Source organism: Schistocerca americana, chromosome 5 (assembly GCF_021461395.2).
Source record: "Schistocerca americana isolate TAMUIC-IGC-003095 chromosome 5, iqSchAmer2.1, whole genome shotgun sequence".
Lineage (NCBI taxonomy): Eukaryota > Metazoa > Arthropoda > Insecta > Orthoptera > Acrididae > Schistocerca > Schistocerca americana.
This window is the reverse complement of record NC_060123.1, coordinates 622,236,136-622,252,456: the sequence shown is the minus strand read 5'-3', so window position 1 is coordinate 622,252,456 and position 16,321 is coordinate 622,236,136. Positions and strand designations below refer to the sequence as shown.

General features: G+C 39.9%; 1 protein-coding gene across 1 annotated transcript in view; it reads right to left on the bottom strand.

Moving 5' to 3' along the window:
• Positions 1–15,270: 15,270 nt before the first annotated feature.
• LOC124616724 overlaps positions 15,271–16,321 on the bottom strand; it is a 54,957-nt gene continuing 53,906 nt past the window's right edge. The window contains exon 3 of the mRNA XM_047145084.1: positions 15,271–16,035. Coding sequence (XP_047001040.1) covers positions 15,440–16,035 — 596 coding nt within the window. The 3' untranslated portion in view covers positions 15,271–15,439. The remainder of the gene's footprint in view (positions 16,036–16,321) is intronic.

Here is a 16,321-nt window from a genome sequence, read left to right as displayed (position 1 = left end):
TTACTGTATTATGCAGTGTTACTACGTGCTGGTTTGCATGAATATACACCAACTTGTACAGGGAAGGAACTCAGTTAATGCCTAATTAGGCTGGCGACCGTATTATTAATCAATTGGTAGCATCTCTGTGTTGCTTTTTGTCCGTCCTGACGTGTAGTTGCATTTCGGACTTACTTGATGTATCATTGTTATTACAGAGTGAGTGTAAGTCTGATTGGCCACCATTCAGGTACACGCGGTCAATACCTATACAAAAATCGTGTCTTGTAAGGTGAACCCCGCTCACTTACCATAGTACAGGCTTTAAGGAGTATTGTGTGCCCCATGTACATGTTACAAGGTAAGATAATGGAAAATAAATAATGAGGTAAGAGGATGTGAACAGACTACAGATAGGACTTTTTGGTGGAAACAAATGTTGAAATAAGGGGAAAGATCTACAGAACGAAGTTTTGGGTTTGACTGCAGTACCAAATGTCACACTGAAAACGAACCCTGTCCTGTATTTTTGTGTTATTACACTATGTGAATTTGTGTTTTTTCTGTCTTAATGTGTTTAGCTAATAAGAATTATGTTGCAGAATTTTTCATATACTATGTTATTTTCTTCGTAAAGATGTTTAGACATTATTAATTCTGTTCTGTTTCAATGCTCATGTGTGAAATTAATGTTCAAAAACTATTCTCATTATTTTATATATTTACTTATTTCATAATTCCTGTAACACTGATGTATATGTGTATTTCTATTCTTTTGTAAACCCTGTATTACTACGAATGTTATCTGTATTATTATGTTTCTAATGATGTACTTTGTACCTTTGTTATTGTATTCTAATGTTATAAAATTGTAATTGTCACCAGTTCATCAAATCAAGTAACTTGTATGTTACATTTCACTGCACACGTTTTGGTTGGTCATAGTATATGGACAATATGTGAGAAGTAGGGACTGATAATGTTTGCACATGTGTTAATAATTCAGCAAGGGACTGGATAACAGCATTGCTGGTTCTAAGGACAATTCCAAAAACTTTGTGAGTGCACAAGTTGTGGTTATGGACTTGCTATAATGTCTGCAAAGCTCTTCGATGGTGATTGTGCACCTGCACAGTCGCAGCAGATGGCTGCTGGCCATCTCTACATGGACTACAGTGGGTCTGCATCTTTGATGGCCCACAAATTTCTACAAGGACTGCAGTGGGTCTGCACCTGTGATGACCCACCAATACCATTATTTCTACATGGACTGCGGTGGGTCTGCATCTTTGATGGCCTACCAATACCATTATTTCTACAAGGACTGCAGTGGATCTGCATCTCTGGTGGCCCACCAATACCGTAATCACTACCAGGACTACAGTGGGTCTGCTCTGTGATGACCTACCTACCAATATTCTTCAAGAGTCAGCACTGTGTTTCCGTTGGAAGGACAACACTACTTCTTCAAGACAGCATGGAAAACCACTACTTCCATGTGCATTTTCTTTTACTGCTCAGACTTTGAGAAAAAAAACTGCAATTTCACTGTGATGAATGATCAGGACTGTCTTTATGGACTGTGAGAAAATTTTAGCTTTTGACCAACATTGTATCAATAAGTGTGTGCATTTGATTTGTTTGTTATTGTAATTAGGAAAAATTTTTTCAAATCTGTATTGGCCACTGCACAAAACAATTTGTAAAATTTTCTGTGGGGAGCATGGGGGCTACGTAAGTAGGCTGTTTAGGTTTTTATATTGGTAACGCCACGTAGCGCTCTGTATGAAAATTACTGGCTGTGCTGTGTGCAGTCTGTGGCATTGTTGTAATATCCGTTATTGTAGTGTTGGGCTGTTGGCTGTTAAAAGCGCGTAGCGTTGCGCAGTTGGAGGTGAGCCGCCAGGAGTGGTGGATGTGGGGAGAGAAATGGCGGAGTTTTGAAATTTGTAAGACTGGATGGCATGAACTGCTATATATATCATGACTATTAAGGTAAATACATTGTTTGTTCTCTATTAAAATCTTTCATTTGCTAACTATACCTATCAGTAGTTAGTGCCTTCAGTAGTTTGAATCTTTTATTTAGCTGGCAGTAGTGGCGCTCGCTGTATTGCAGTAGTTCGAGTAACGAAGATATTTGTGAGGTAAGTGATTTGCGAAAGGTATAGATTAATGTTAGTCAGGGCCATTCTTTTGTAGGGATTTTTGAAAGTCAGATAGCGTTGCGCTAAAAATATTGTGAGTCAGTTTAAGCACAGTCATGTATAATTTTTCTAAGGGGACGTTTCAAATGTTAGGAAGTCGTTTCTGAAATTATTTGTTTGGAGTGGAGCCACGTATGGAAGTGAAACACCTACGATAAATAGTTTAGACAAGAAGAGAATAGAAGCTTTCGAATCGTGGTGCTACAGAAGACTGCTGAAGATTAGATGGTTAGATCACATAACTAATGAGGAGGTGTTGAACAGGATTGGGGAGAAGAGAAGTTTGTGTCACAACTTGACTTGAAGAAGGGATCGGTTGGTAGGACATGTTCTGAGACATCAAGGGATCACCAATTTAGTATTGGAGGGCAGCGTGGAGGGTAAAAATCGTAGAGGGAGACCAATACATGAATACACTAAGCAGATTCAGAAGGATGTAGGTTGCAGTAGGTACTGGGAGGTGAAGAAGCTTGCACAGGATAGAGTAGCACGGAGAGCTGCATCAAACCAGTCACAGGACTGAAGACCACAACAACAATAACAAGGGTGACGAAAATTTAAGAGACATGGGTGACTGGAATTCGGTAGTAGGAAAAGGGAGAGAAGGAAACGTAGTAGGTGAATATGGATTGGGGCTAAGAAATGAAAGAGAAAGCCGCCTGGTAGAATTTTGCACAGAGCACAACTTAATCATAGCTAACACTTGGTTCAAGAATCATAAAAGAAGGCTGTATACATGGAAGAAGCCTGGAGATACTGACAGGTTTCAGATATATTTTATAATGGTAAGACAGAGATTTAGGAACCAGGTTTTAAATTGTAAGACATTTCCAGGGGCAGATGTTGACTCTGACCACAATCTATTGGTTATGACCTGTAGATTAAAACTGAAGAAACTGCAAAAAGGTGGGAATTTAAGGAGATGGGACTTGGATAAACTGAAAGAACCAGAGGTTGTACAGAGTTTCAGGGAGTGCATAAGGGAACAACTGACAGGAATTGGGGAAAGAAATACAGTAGAAGAAGAGTGGGTAGCTTTGAGGGATGAAATAGCGAAGGCAAGAGAGGATCAAGTACGTCAAAAGGTGATGGCTAGTAGAAATCCTTTTCTAACATGATAGATATAGAATTTAATTGATGAAAGGAGAAAATATAAAAATGTAGTAAATGAAGCAGGCAAAAAGGAGTACAAACTTCTCAAAAATGAGATCGACAGGAAGTGCGAAATGGCTAAGCAGGGATGGCTAGAGGACAAATGTAAGGATGTAGAGGCTTATCTCACTAGGGGTAAGATAGATACTGCCTACAGGAAAATTAAAGAGACTTTTGGAGATAAGAGAACCACTTGTATGAACATCAAGAGCTCAGATGGAAACCCAGTTCTAAGCAAAGAAGGGAAAGCAGAAAGGTGAAAGGAGTATATAGAGGGTCTATATAAGTGCGATGTACTTGATGACAATATTATGGAAATGAAAAAGGATGTAGATGCAGATGAAATGCGAGATACGATACTGCGTAAAGAGTTTGACAGTGCACTGAAAGACCTGAGTCGAAACAATGCCCCCTGAGTAGACAACATTCAATTGGAACTACTGACGTTGCGCTTTTCGAGTCGATCAGAAAGTAAACCTGTCTTTCCTTGCCTTGAAACAGCTTTATTTCAATTTGTCCATAGTCCATTCTTATGTAGTTAAATTCAGTGAAAGTGGACCATTGTTGTCAGTGCATTAAAAAAAATTACAATTTGGCGGATAATTACCCTCAAAACTGGTAAAACGTGTGATATTTCATTTGTTTGTAATTAGTAGGAACCATTTTGTCTTCTTAGCGTACATGAGCGTCAGTTGTTACCCAGAGTTAAAATTTCATCCTAGATCCCATAAGCCATAGCACTACGTCACAAACGACTGACGGCAGTGACAAACAATATCTGTAGCATCTTGACGTTTGACAAATAATTCATGAACATGGCTGACGGTAAACAGCGGACACAAAGAAAAGCAGACGACAACGGTGATGCGAATGGACCTCACTATCCATTACGATCACGCGCGATAGGTACACGAGCGGAGGCAGAAGCAGCCTCGACCGAAGTTATAAAAGCCGGTCCTAGTGTGCAAACTATTCCCGCATTTGAAAAAAAAAATGACTTGGCCGCAATGATCGAAGCAATAATGGAACGTAAGTTCGAAAGCCAAAAACAGGAAAGATTAGATGAAAAAGCCCGCGAAGAAAAAGAGAAGGCCGAAAGACGGCATAATAAAGGTCAGGTCCTTACAAATCTGTGCAATTGAGTAAAAGCAGGCATAAATTCAGTAAAAACAGATCTGCAAACGGAGATATATGACCTAAATACACGGTTAAATTCGGTAAAAGTCGAACTAAAGGCAGACATAACAGCTGATTTAAATAACTTGTTGGGTAATGTCCAAAGCCAAATCAGTAGTCAGATCACGACCATGAGGCTAGAAATTGACACACAAGTAGAGTAAAAAATAGAGGATATACCAAAACGGTTAGATGAAAAAATCGAAGCAGCCGAGGGAGAGATATATTCAAAAGTGGTGGAATATCAAAAACAAGCTGCGACCTTAAAAGAAGATTATACTCCAGTCTCTGATGAGGTCAAGGTAGTTAAAACCGCAGTAGACACAATCGAGAATGTTGTTGATCTTTCCAAACAGATTGAGACTCTTAATGTAGAGGATCAAATAAAGAATACTGTTAGGGCAAATGCTGAAGCATTGGCCGACCACTACCAAGAGTGGATTAAAAACAAAGACGGATTCATAGAATACAAGGTCAAGAACGAACTCAGGGAAAATGTGAAAACCGTGACCTTTGAAATACTGGCAGCCCCTGGAAAAACAGGAGACACGGTCATGTCAGAATTAGGCCAGATAAGACGAACGTTAGCTCAAGATTTACCTGAATGGCGTCAACAGATGGTTGATGAAGTTCGTCCACTAAAATGTCAAGTTGAAAATTCCCCACCTCCGGTGTCAGGAGAGTGGAATAATTCACCGCGATGTAATGAAGAACAGCAGGTACATTACCGTTCACCATTTGATAACGCTCAAACTCACCATTTGACAACGCTCAAACTCATAGTTCTATAGAAGCACAATTTAACCGGAGTACCAGGCCACCCACTTTTGTCAGTTTGATGCAGGAGGAAAGCGTCATCTAACATCGTGTTCTTCCGACCTTTCACCCACAGAAAAGAGAAATTCATCCTATAGTGTTCCTCCGAAATTTTCAGGAATTTTCCCGAATAGCTGGAGTGATCGCCAGCGAATTCAATTCGTTACTGGATTTATCGTAGGCGATGCTGCCTTATGGGGAATCGAAATGGTCGACTCATGCAAAAGTTACAAAGAGTTTGAACAGATGTTTTCAGCTAAATTCTGGAGTGCTGGTGTGCAGCAGCGCGTGAGAAAAGAGGTTTACAACGCCGAAGTGTTTAACAGTAAGTGCGGTAGTTTGAGAAGATATTTTGAAAAGTATTTAGCGAAAATCAAGTTCTGGGATTCGCCGATCACCGCCAAAGACGTTATTATGATTCTAAAAACTAAGCTACCCATTGCGATCAGAGAAAAGTTAGCAAACGTATCTGAGGACGATACGGACACCTTCCTATCAGTGTTAGACTCATTAGATCTGATTTACGAGGACGCTAGAGTTGATGTTGGCAACGCCCACTTCAGTGCAGGCGGCCAGCACAATACAGAATACGCAGGCAACAATGGTGGCGGAGCGAAAGCGCGTCACAGCGACAGCCAGTACCAACCCCACAACGGTTTCAAAAATAAACACACTACGTACTCCAACAGCAAATACAAAAATAAGTAAAATAACGGCCAGAGATACAATCCAATATATAATTCGTCACCACCTCAGTACGGAAATGCACATTATAATACACAGCCCCAGCAATACGGAAACACGCAACCGATCAACGGTAATTATCAAAACGATCAGTCTTACGTTCAAATCGTCAGTGGAAAGGAAATAAATGGCATAATCAAGGTGGAGACCAACGTACACCTTTCAGTAACGGTTATAATCAACACAAGCCACAGCAAAATACTTTTCAGCCACAAAATATTCACGCAACAAGCGAACGGACCTTCGGGAAGTCTGAAGCCTAAACGCCCGCATAATGCGCAAATTTATTACGCGCAAGTGAATACGCCTGGACAACAAGATCCATTTCCACCCGAGATCGTACCACAAAACCAACACCAGTTCCAGACGGAAGAAACTTTAAGAAAAATAAATCAGCAGGAAAGTAAGCGTCGAGCGGAAAATTAAAAGCAGCACTTTTGAGCCTCCTAGAGGGTGCTGCAGGTTTGAATGGGGCCACCCTGTCCCTTATTCCACACAAAATTAAAGCAGTTAGGTATGACAAAGAGACCAACTTACGGGATGATCTAGTAGCAGACACTGAGACGAAAGACAATGATGACGTATGGGACGAACAAGTTCAAGCTTCCATAAGAGTATCAATTGCCAACATACCAGTAACAGCCATTGTAGATACAGGAGCTATTATAAATGTCTTATCTTTATGTTTATTCAAGCAAATATCCTCTGTATGCAAAGTTTTATCACTTCCAATTCAAGGTTGCACCGTTTCGGGAGCAATTGGTCCACTAACACGACGTGTAAATTTTCAGACTCAGCTTCAAATCCAGATAGAGTCTATTTCAGCAACGTGCATTTTTCTTATTGTTAAAAACCTATCAGTGCCATGTATCCTGAGTATGGAATTCTTGAGGCAGACGAAAGCTAAAATTGACATGGAGTGTGGAATCTGTACTCTAGTAGCGAGCCAGCAACAAGTAACTGTAAATTTGTTAAGAAGTAAGGAGAAGACAAACTTTGGGGTGCTTCAAATAGCAGTACGGCCATGGACTAAAGGACAACAGTACAGTCAGACAGAAGACATGACAGATCTTGAAAGTGTTAATGACGATGAGTATAAAGACCTAATTCCCGGTCAGAATGAATTATACGGTAAAGCTAGTGAGTCCATTGAATTATCCAAACAACAGAAGAATGAGCTTAACAAGTTGCTCGTGTCAATCTACTAACTGAATCTGGAAAAGACAAACGCCGGAATGCCAAGACGGATTTCAGAAAATAAAAGACAGTTCGCTTAACAGGAACAGTCTCCATCATCCTCAGATGTATAAGGAATTTTGCATCACTGCAGACACTTCCTTTGTGGGTATCGGCGGTTGTCTTTTCCAGACTCAATTAGTAGATGGACACGAGCAAATACAAGTGATTAGCTTTGCGAGTCGAGTGTTATCTGAGTGTGAAAAGTCTTATTCGGTTACGGAGTTGGAGGCACTCGCCGTTGTATGGGCTTTTAGGCGATTTAACTATTATATCTATGGAAGAAAAATTAAAGTCTATTCAGACCATCAAGCCTTATCATCCCGCCTTACATGCAAGTTGCAACATCCCCGTCTTACTCGATGGTGCTTATTCCTGCAGGAATATGACTTTGACACTATATATATAAAAGGTAAAGATAATGTTAGAGCAGACGCACTTTCTCGCTCACCTGAGGGCTTACCAGAAACCAGCGAACTGGTGGAACAAATGTCTAATTATAAAGTTTTGTTAATGAAAGATCCAATTCACAGAAACTATTTTCTTCAGTTATGTAGGCAGATTCAGATTCTTCAAAATACAGATCCAAAGCGAAGAAAGGTTAGACAAATTCGTCACGAAATTCCAGCCCACAAGTTGTCAAAGTTTTATAAAGTTCATAACCAAGTGCTTTTTCATAAGACATGTGAGTCATCTGATCGGTGGTGTGTTTGCATCCCTCGTAATTTCATTGAACATCTTCTTTGGTACACTCACATTTCATGGGGTCACTACGAACCACGAAATGTAAAAGGAAAATCTCGATTTACTGTTACGTTCCGAATCTACATCAGAGAATCAATAAATTATTGAGAAAGGCAAAAGGCAAAATCCTTGAACATTTCCACTTCAATCCCACTAAATCCAATAATTGCTGAAAAGCCAAACCATCTTCTTAGTATTGATTTGGCAGGTCCACTACCCACCGGTAGGGGAGGCGCTAAATACTTAGTAGCAATCCTGGACAATTTTCCTAAGCACATAAGACTGTACGCAGTGAAATCTTCTTGTGCAAATCCGATAATTCGTCTCATTGAAAATGATTATTTCCCTACGATTCGGGGTTCCAGAATCAATCTTGTGCGATAATGCTTCAAATTCCACATCACGCCCGTGGTGTGAATTTCTTGCTCGCCATGAAATCAAACAAATTTTGATATCCCGGTTTCGACCGTAATCGAATCCGACAGCAAGAATCTTCAAAGAATTTAACAGATTTATAAGGACGTACATTCCGAATAAGCAATCTAAGTAGGTAGACTTCGTAACACCTTTCGAACAGATTGTAAACCATCTTCCTCATCTGTGGACCGGATTCACGCCACATGAGTTAATGTCAAGATCAAAAGAAAGGAATGAATGGATAGACCCCCTTCCAAAGTTACAAGACAACGAATTGGACCTAGACGCAAAAATCAGGCAAGCTCTCATATCATTGAGAACGTATGCTAACCTCCAAAAAAAGGCATTTGATAAGAAGGTAAACAGAGTTATCGATTTCAATGAAGGAGAAAAGGTATTACTCAGGACTCACTTTAAACCATCCCTGTTGTTAAAGAAGTGGCAACACATTTATGAAGGTCCCTTTGCGATAATGAGGAAACCCCACATTGGTAGCTACTTGTTATCTGACCCTGCCACGAATAAAATCAAAGGATTGTTCCACCATCATGATTTAAGAGAATTTTATAACGCCAGGAATTAAGTTAGTTTAATCTGCAAGAAAATTCTAAGGTATTGGAGATCAGGATTAACCAATGAGTGACAAGAACTGAACTGAACTGACTACAGACGTTAACCGGTGCTAAAAGGAAACCTTATGTATTAAAGTAACGCGCCTGGAAAATAAAATACAGAATAATTTCTAGACAAGTATTTATAAGAATAATCTTTATGTAAACAGGAGGACGTGCTAGAGGCGATTTTCAATTTTAATTATAAGTTAGTATGTAAGAAAAATGATGTATTAATTAGCACCGAGGTACTAAAATGAGGAAAGAGGAGGAGCGAGTAATGCACTTCTCTCGCTAAATAGTAATTTGAAAATGAGCAGGAAGGAGCGAATAATGCACTTCTCTCGCTAAATAGTAATATGAAAATGATGATTATATGTGATTAGTATTAGTAAGTGAAATGCAATCAAGGACAAATTAATGACCTGTTTTGAAAGAAAATACTTAACGTCCAGACAAAAGAGGAAAGTAGTATGGAAAGATTCGATTCCATGAGGTTATTCCCTATTTTTAAATGTGACGTAAATAAGGCACCACCTGTTAGCGCAAAACAGTCGGTAGATTTGACTCGTAAGTCCCCACACAATGCTGCGCCAGCGATAAAATAACATCTCTTTGAATTAAACAGATACCTAGGATTAAGCACGAACAGTGCAATTGTTCTAAAAAGACCTGACGTTAACCTTAAGTAAAAGCGTGATGGAATAAAAAGGAAGTTTATTATATAACTCAAAGTAAGACGAGCCCAGACTATAAACCAGCTGAGTAAAAGAACATATGAATAACGTGGTTTATTATGGCAAGTTCACGGTACTATTGAGCATTAGCGATACTGCAAATTCACAAGCTAGCAGCAAATAGAATAAGAATCTCGCCCAAGCTTCACAGGTCGCCACAGCAGCAAACACTCTAGTGAGAGGCTTACATATACAAATGATAATTAATACGTAAATGCGTATTGCATAAACTTGACTTAGACTAAGAAATGAACAAAGAGTAGTAAGGAAACTGCAGCAAGATACATATTAGATATAGAGGTTTGAAGTGATAGATTTTATTTTAAGTGCGCACTGCAATATTTTTTGTTTTCTCTGTGATTATGTGATTATTGAATCCCTTTCCTAAGTGCAAATCCTTTAAGATCCTTGATCCTATCCACTCCCCAGGATCAACTTGTAAAGGTGCACGTGTGCTTGGGAAGTGAGGCACTACGTATAAAAATGAGTAGGTTCGCGACCCGCAAATTGCTTTTGTAATGCGTAATGTAAATCAAATTTTCGACCTGGTTGAGGATTAATTTAAATTCTGTCAACCATCCGCGAGTAGGCCCGCTATGCCCACTTTTCTTTTTGGACTGTTTGTATTTCTACACGAAATCCAGAGGCGGAATTGCTATTTTCAAATCTGTCCTCGAACTTTCTTTAAAGACAAGCACATGCGAGAGAAACCTTGCCATAAATGAAGCTCCCCTCACAAGTCACTAAATAAGATGAGCATTAAAAAAATGTATTGGGCCTACAAAATGAATAAGCAAGCTTGGTAAAGATTACTATGAATGAAATTAATTTGTAAAGGAGACTGGAATGAATTTGGTCAAAGAAAAAGGACTTTTAATAGGTTACCTGTGACCGTAGGCATAAATAGCAAAAAAAAAGATTAATTAAGAAACAATTATTCTGACTCAAAGTGGTCAATTAGATTATTTTTCGATTGAAATGAACTCTTATAAATATTAGTATGTAAATCAACTTGTAAACACCATGTGATGTTATGAAGCTAGAATTTCTTTTAATACACCGTTCACGCAGACGCTCACCGCAGTGCAAGTGAAGTTTTAAAGTTCGACGATTTTCAGTGGCAGTTTTCTACTGCACCATATGTGTGAAAAATTCGTTAATGTGTGCAGTGTGAAATAATCACTGTCATTCCACACATGCTCTTGCAGCGGTAGCTACCACTTACCTGTGAATCCGTAACTGGATAGTGGACAGGAAGTGTGGCAGAAGCTCCCTCCAGCAATCTAAAAAGCACAAAGCCACGATCCACCGAACAAAAGCGATGCACGGCACCTCAAACGCGAAATCAACGCTCTGCAAGGAAGCTCCGGTCACGTGCGCGCGCACAGACTGAATTTCAAGATTGCTCGCAACAGTGGAGGCGGACAGACACCATGACGAAATAATGTAAACGTTCAGCCGCCAACAGCAGATGCTGTGCGCTACATTCTGGAGCAAAAGCATTCACAGCCAGTACTGAAAACATTTTTGTATGTATCATAAACCCTCTGAGAGACTCTAAGATAGAAAAGTTAGCGTATTTAGTACAATGACTGTTTGTACACAGAGATGAGTCACAAGGTCACCTCTGAACACTGTTGAAATGTAAACTTTAACTAGAGGTCACGATACGAATGAAAATAAGCACACGAAAATACGTCAAAGGATCCGATCCTTCCTAGATCCTATCCCACATGTTTATAAAATTTGTTTGTAAGCTATTCTAATATAAGATATTTTATCTGTTTCATGTGTGAAATAATGCGGAGAGCCACACTAGAGCCCTGAAAGTGAAAGATATGGAGTTCCTTGTCGAAGCCATCACCAATGGCTGCTCTACAATCCAAGTCTATCATAAACAGTGTATGTGCGACGAAAATAACTGTATAATTAAGTGCGATAACAGACAAGGCAATCAATTGAGAAGACGATGACAATATAATGCATACAGTCAAAACAGAAAGTTGTGTACCAGTTGTGATAGTCAAATTACTTTTGGAACGATGAAAAATGAAGTGTGGCTCTATTTCCTTATAAATTTTGTTAATATGTGTACTTATAGCCTTAATTTTAAGAATCATCAAGAAAGACTGAATCCATGCAAACACTGATAGAAACACAGAACAAATTCACAATGATCCACCGTCAGTAATTACAAATTGAAACGCTAATTCTTTTATTACGGAATGAATGTGAAATGAAACTTTTAATAACCGGTATGTTACACCCGAAAATTACAAATATTCCAACGGGAATGAGGATGAAAGTAATACCCTCGGTATTCCTGCCCTCCTCAAGGGAGGCAGAGTAATATTAGTAATTTTCGCCTCACAAACATTAATATACCCTCAATAGTAAACGCCTGATGGCCTAAAGTTATCGAACAATTGTAAAGTAAAAGAAATGAACCATCGCATACCAGCGACAGAGTCTATTATTCTTTATCTTTGCCGTTCTTGCGCGGTGCCTGTAAATCTCTATGTACATGTATCGATTAATGGTATAAAAAAGAATTCTGTTGCTTCAAGACAAATGAGGCTTTCGGCGCCTCACCCTTTACTGTTTGTATTCTATGAAAGGCGGACGCGGACTTGCTGCGTTCCGCAACTGTATTTTATATTTTATGTGAAAATATTGAGTGAATATGATAATTGTTATTTCTTCCAGTCAGAAAACATGTAATTTCTTGTAACTGATTACGAACAGACAGCATCAAGAGGACATTTTGACTGTTATGTATAAAGTATTTAACCACAATGGTCATCTATTGTAATTTAATATGAAAAGGTACGTAGCATTAAAAAACGTGTGTTAAAGATAAGTGTGCTTATTTTAGTAAATTAACCTTGATGATTTCCATCTCCTCATTTACTGCCGGCCGCGGTGGTCTAGCGGTTCTAGGTGCTGAGTCCGGAACCGCGCGACTGCTACGGTCGCAGCTTCGAATCCTGCCTCGGGCATGGATGTGTGTGATGTCTTTAGGTTAGTTAGGTTTAACTAGTTCTAAGTTCTAGGGGACTGATGACCACAGATGTTAAGTCGCATAGTGCTCAGAGCCATTTGAACCATACTCATTTACTCATTTGATAATTATTTTGTGTTAGTTCATCACCAGAAATTACGATCACGCTGATGGGCCGAACGCATCATGAGGCACAAAGAACATTATCGTTTTCCTGTTATTTGTGAACCAACTTTTTTTTATTGTGTAGTGTTGCATTTCTTTTAAAGTCTATTAATCTTCTGGTCCCTTAGTGTTGTTCCGGGTATGACTACATCGCGAATATAAAAATGCACAGAAATGATAATGTTTCTCTTAGTCAGGTTTTCAATGCTCAACGTATGTTATTATAATTGTGTAATCAATCCCTAATTCTGTTGCCAAGTGGCCCCCCAAAATATTCACTGTTCCGACACTTTAAAATATATATATATATATATATATATATATATATATATATATATATATATATAAAAATAACAATTCTTTTTCTTTTCGTCCCCAAAGAGCAACGCTACAGCCCGTATATTTAAACGATGTGACTGTGTCAAGCAGTTACAGGTTTGTTTTTCCAACTCATCCACTTTAACTTAAGTTTTTATATATTTACAGCTAGCTCCCATTCATCACACCAACCATAAATTTTGTGTAAGTTATCCTGTATCCCTTACGGTCACTCACTTTCGACACGTCACCGTACACCAAAGCATATCAGGAAACAACGCAGGTTGATGCGCACACTGTCCGCCAAATAATTTGTGTGTATAGAGAATAATAGTGGTCATATCACACCTCCAAAGGTTAACTTGTTCTTTCCCTTCTCCATATACTTACACCTGTTCTACAGAGATTCACTATCGGGCAACCACTCATATTCCAAGGTGCCCTCTCTCAGGTAATTTATTTCTTTCACCATATTCTTTTTCTTTTTTTTCTTTTTTAGGAAGGGTCCAGACTAGCTGCAATAAGTTTAATATTCTTTATTGCGACTGGTGTTAGGCTTCATTACCATCCTCAAGTGGCCTTAACCTTCGAATACAACACTGATGAAATTATCTACAGACATGGTGGTTATCCATGTGAATAATTGTACACCACAGTACTATATTGGTACTTACGTGTAGTTTGATTTTGCGTCCATATAGCATTTATAGTACACTGTTGTAATCTAGTTCACAGTTTTTACGTGACTTGCAGTAATTGTAAATGTATTGAATGCGTTTTTTCATTAATGTGTTCGTTTCCCTGGCATTAAGTACGATTTGACATTTATTTGATAGCTCCTTCACTATGACGCTACAAGCTTACAAAGTATAATTTGCTAGGCCAAGATAATGTTATACTTCACTCATTAAATTTTTCTGTGCATTACATTTTCAGTCTGAGTAACTTTTCTTGTCCATATGTACTATCCCTTTTCGTGTTCCAGTATGTCAATAAAGTTTCACCGATAATATTTATGTTTAAATTGTGTGTGTTAGTTTAATATTGCGTCTGGATATTTTGTCTGGGTAGACCTCTGTATGTTTATCTATCTCCAACTCTGCTAGTATGTTCATTGTGAGTCCTTTCGGATTCTGTGTGGTATCTATAACGTAATTTCCATTTTTTCAACTGTGTTCTGTCGATTTTTTAGATGTAAGGAGAAGCTAGACTTGTTAATGTCGCTGTTTCTGGTGCGATTTTTTTAATCTGATAGTAAAATAAAGTCGTGTTTGGCAGTTATAGAAATTATTGCGATTGTCATGTACTTACAATTAACCTGGAACAAATTTCAAACAAGAACAAGGACATTCATTCTGTTCGAGAAAAAGCATATTCAACTGGTCTTCTGTACTAATAACAACCTCGTAAGAAAACAACATTTAGGAATGGCCGAAATCTCAGAATACACAAATCCGGGAATATACGAAATCACTTTTGACAATAGCAATAATTTCTGTATCACCCGTCATATTAAGGCGTGTACTGCGCATCTGCGGCCCACATCGAGCAAAAACTACTAGCGAAAGTTTCATGAGACCATCCCGTATGTAAGTAGACAGAGTCAGTAGCTCTCTACAGTCAAACACTGTACCGTCTTTCCGACATTCTGGCAGGTCTCCGGGTCAACCTATGTTATTGCACTGATTCCATATCGAACGCACTAGCCATACTACAAACAATTCCATTAGTGCAGTAGGGTCACACAATGTCTGGTAGCAGTTATACAACGTCCACAGTGCTACAAATTAAGCAGTGTTACCTTTTAACGGGGTAGTTAATAGTTTGTGCAGTTACCTTAGTAGCCCATTGCTGTAGCAACTCGAAGATAAGCATTAACGAAACAGGGATGGATGTGGAGGATGTGGGGTTATAAAGAACTGAACACAGTTACATGTTTTTGTATTAATTATTTTTATGCCGACTATTTATTTCGTCGTAACTGTGGAATGTAATCTGTACATTTGGACAACAGTTTCACGTGAAATTTTGAACCACAATAAATCAGCTGAGACGGCGTGCAGTCCCGCTGCTGGCATTATGCCGGGCTTCCTCCGCCGGAGAGTTACGAGGCAGCATAGGTGCAGACGACGCACCCTACCCCACCACGGGCACCACGCGGCCGCAGCTGTGCCCAGCCGGGCGTACTCGCACCAAGTGCTGGTGGGGCACCATCCTGGTGGCACTGTGTACGTGCACTGGTTGGGGCACGCGCACCACTGATCCCACTGGCCTGTGCATGTACACTGGTTGGGTTACGCCCACCACTGCTGCCATTGGCTTGTGCACGTGCACTGCTTGGGGCACGTGCACCACTGTTCCCACTGGCTTGTGCACGTGCACTGCTTGGGGCACGCGCACCACTGTTCCCACTGGCTTGTGCACGTGCACTGCTTGGGGCATGCCCACAACTGTTCCCACTGGCCTGTGCACATGCACTGCCTTGGGCACGCCCACCACTGTTCCCACTGGCTTGTGCACATGCACTGCTTTGGGCACGCCCACCACTGTTCCCATTGGCTTGTGCACATGCACTGCTTTGGGCACGCCCACCACTGTTCCCACTGGCTTGTGCACGTGCACTGGTTTGGGCACGCGCACCACTGTTCCCACTGGCTTGTGCACGTGCATTTCCATTGCCCGGTGCATGTGTACTTTCGCTGGCGCGTGCACGTGCACTGGTGTCCGCAGAGCTGTGGAAGCAAATAGAGCTTTAAGGTTTCGGACCGTTTCACCAAATGAGTATTGCTAAATCGAGCTGAAGTTGTTGCAAAAGATGCGAGAGTTGAATCATGTCGTAGATCTGCAGGGTGTTTCACAATTCGTGTTAAAACTTGCTGTGGAGGGGTTCTAGTAGATCATTTTTTACATACGAACCAATGTCCGGAAACGCCATCCAACGACGCAGCAAAGCATAAACATTATAGGCGCCTGCACCTGTAAATGTGTATGTCCAGGGTGAACTCTAGAGACTGATCG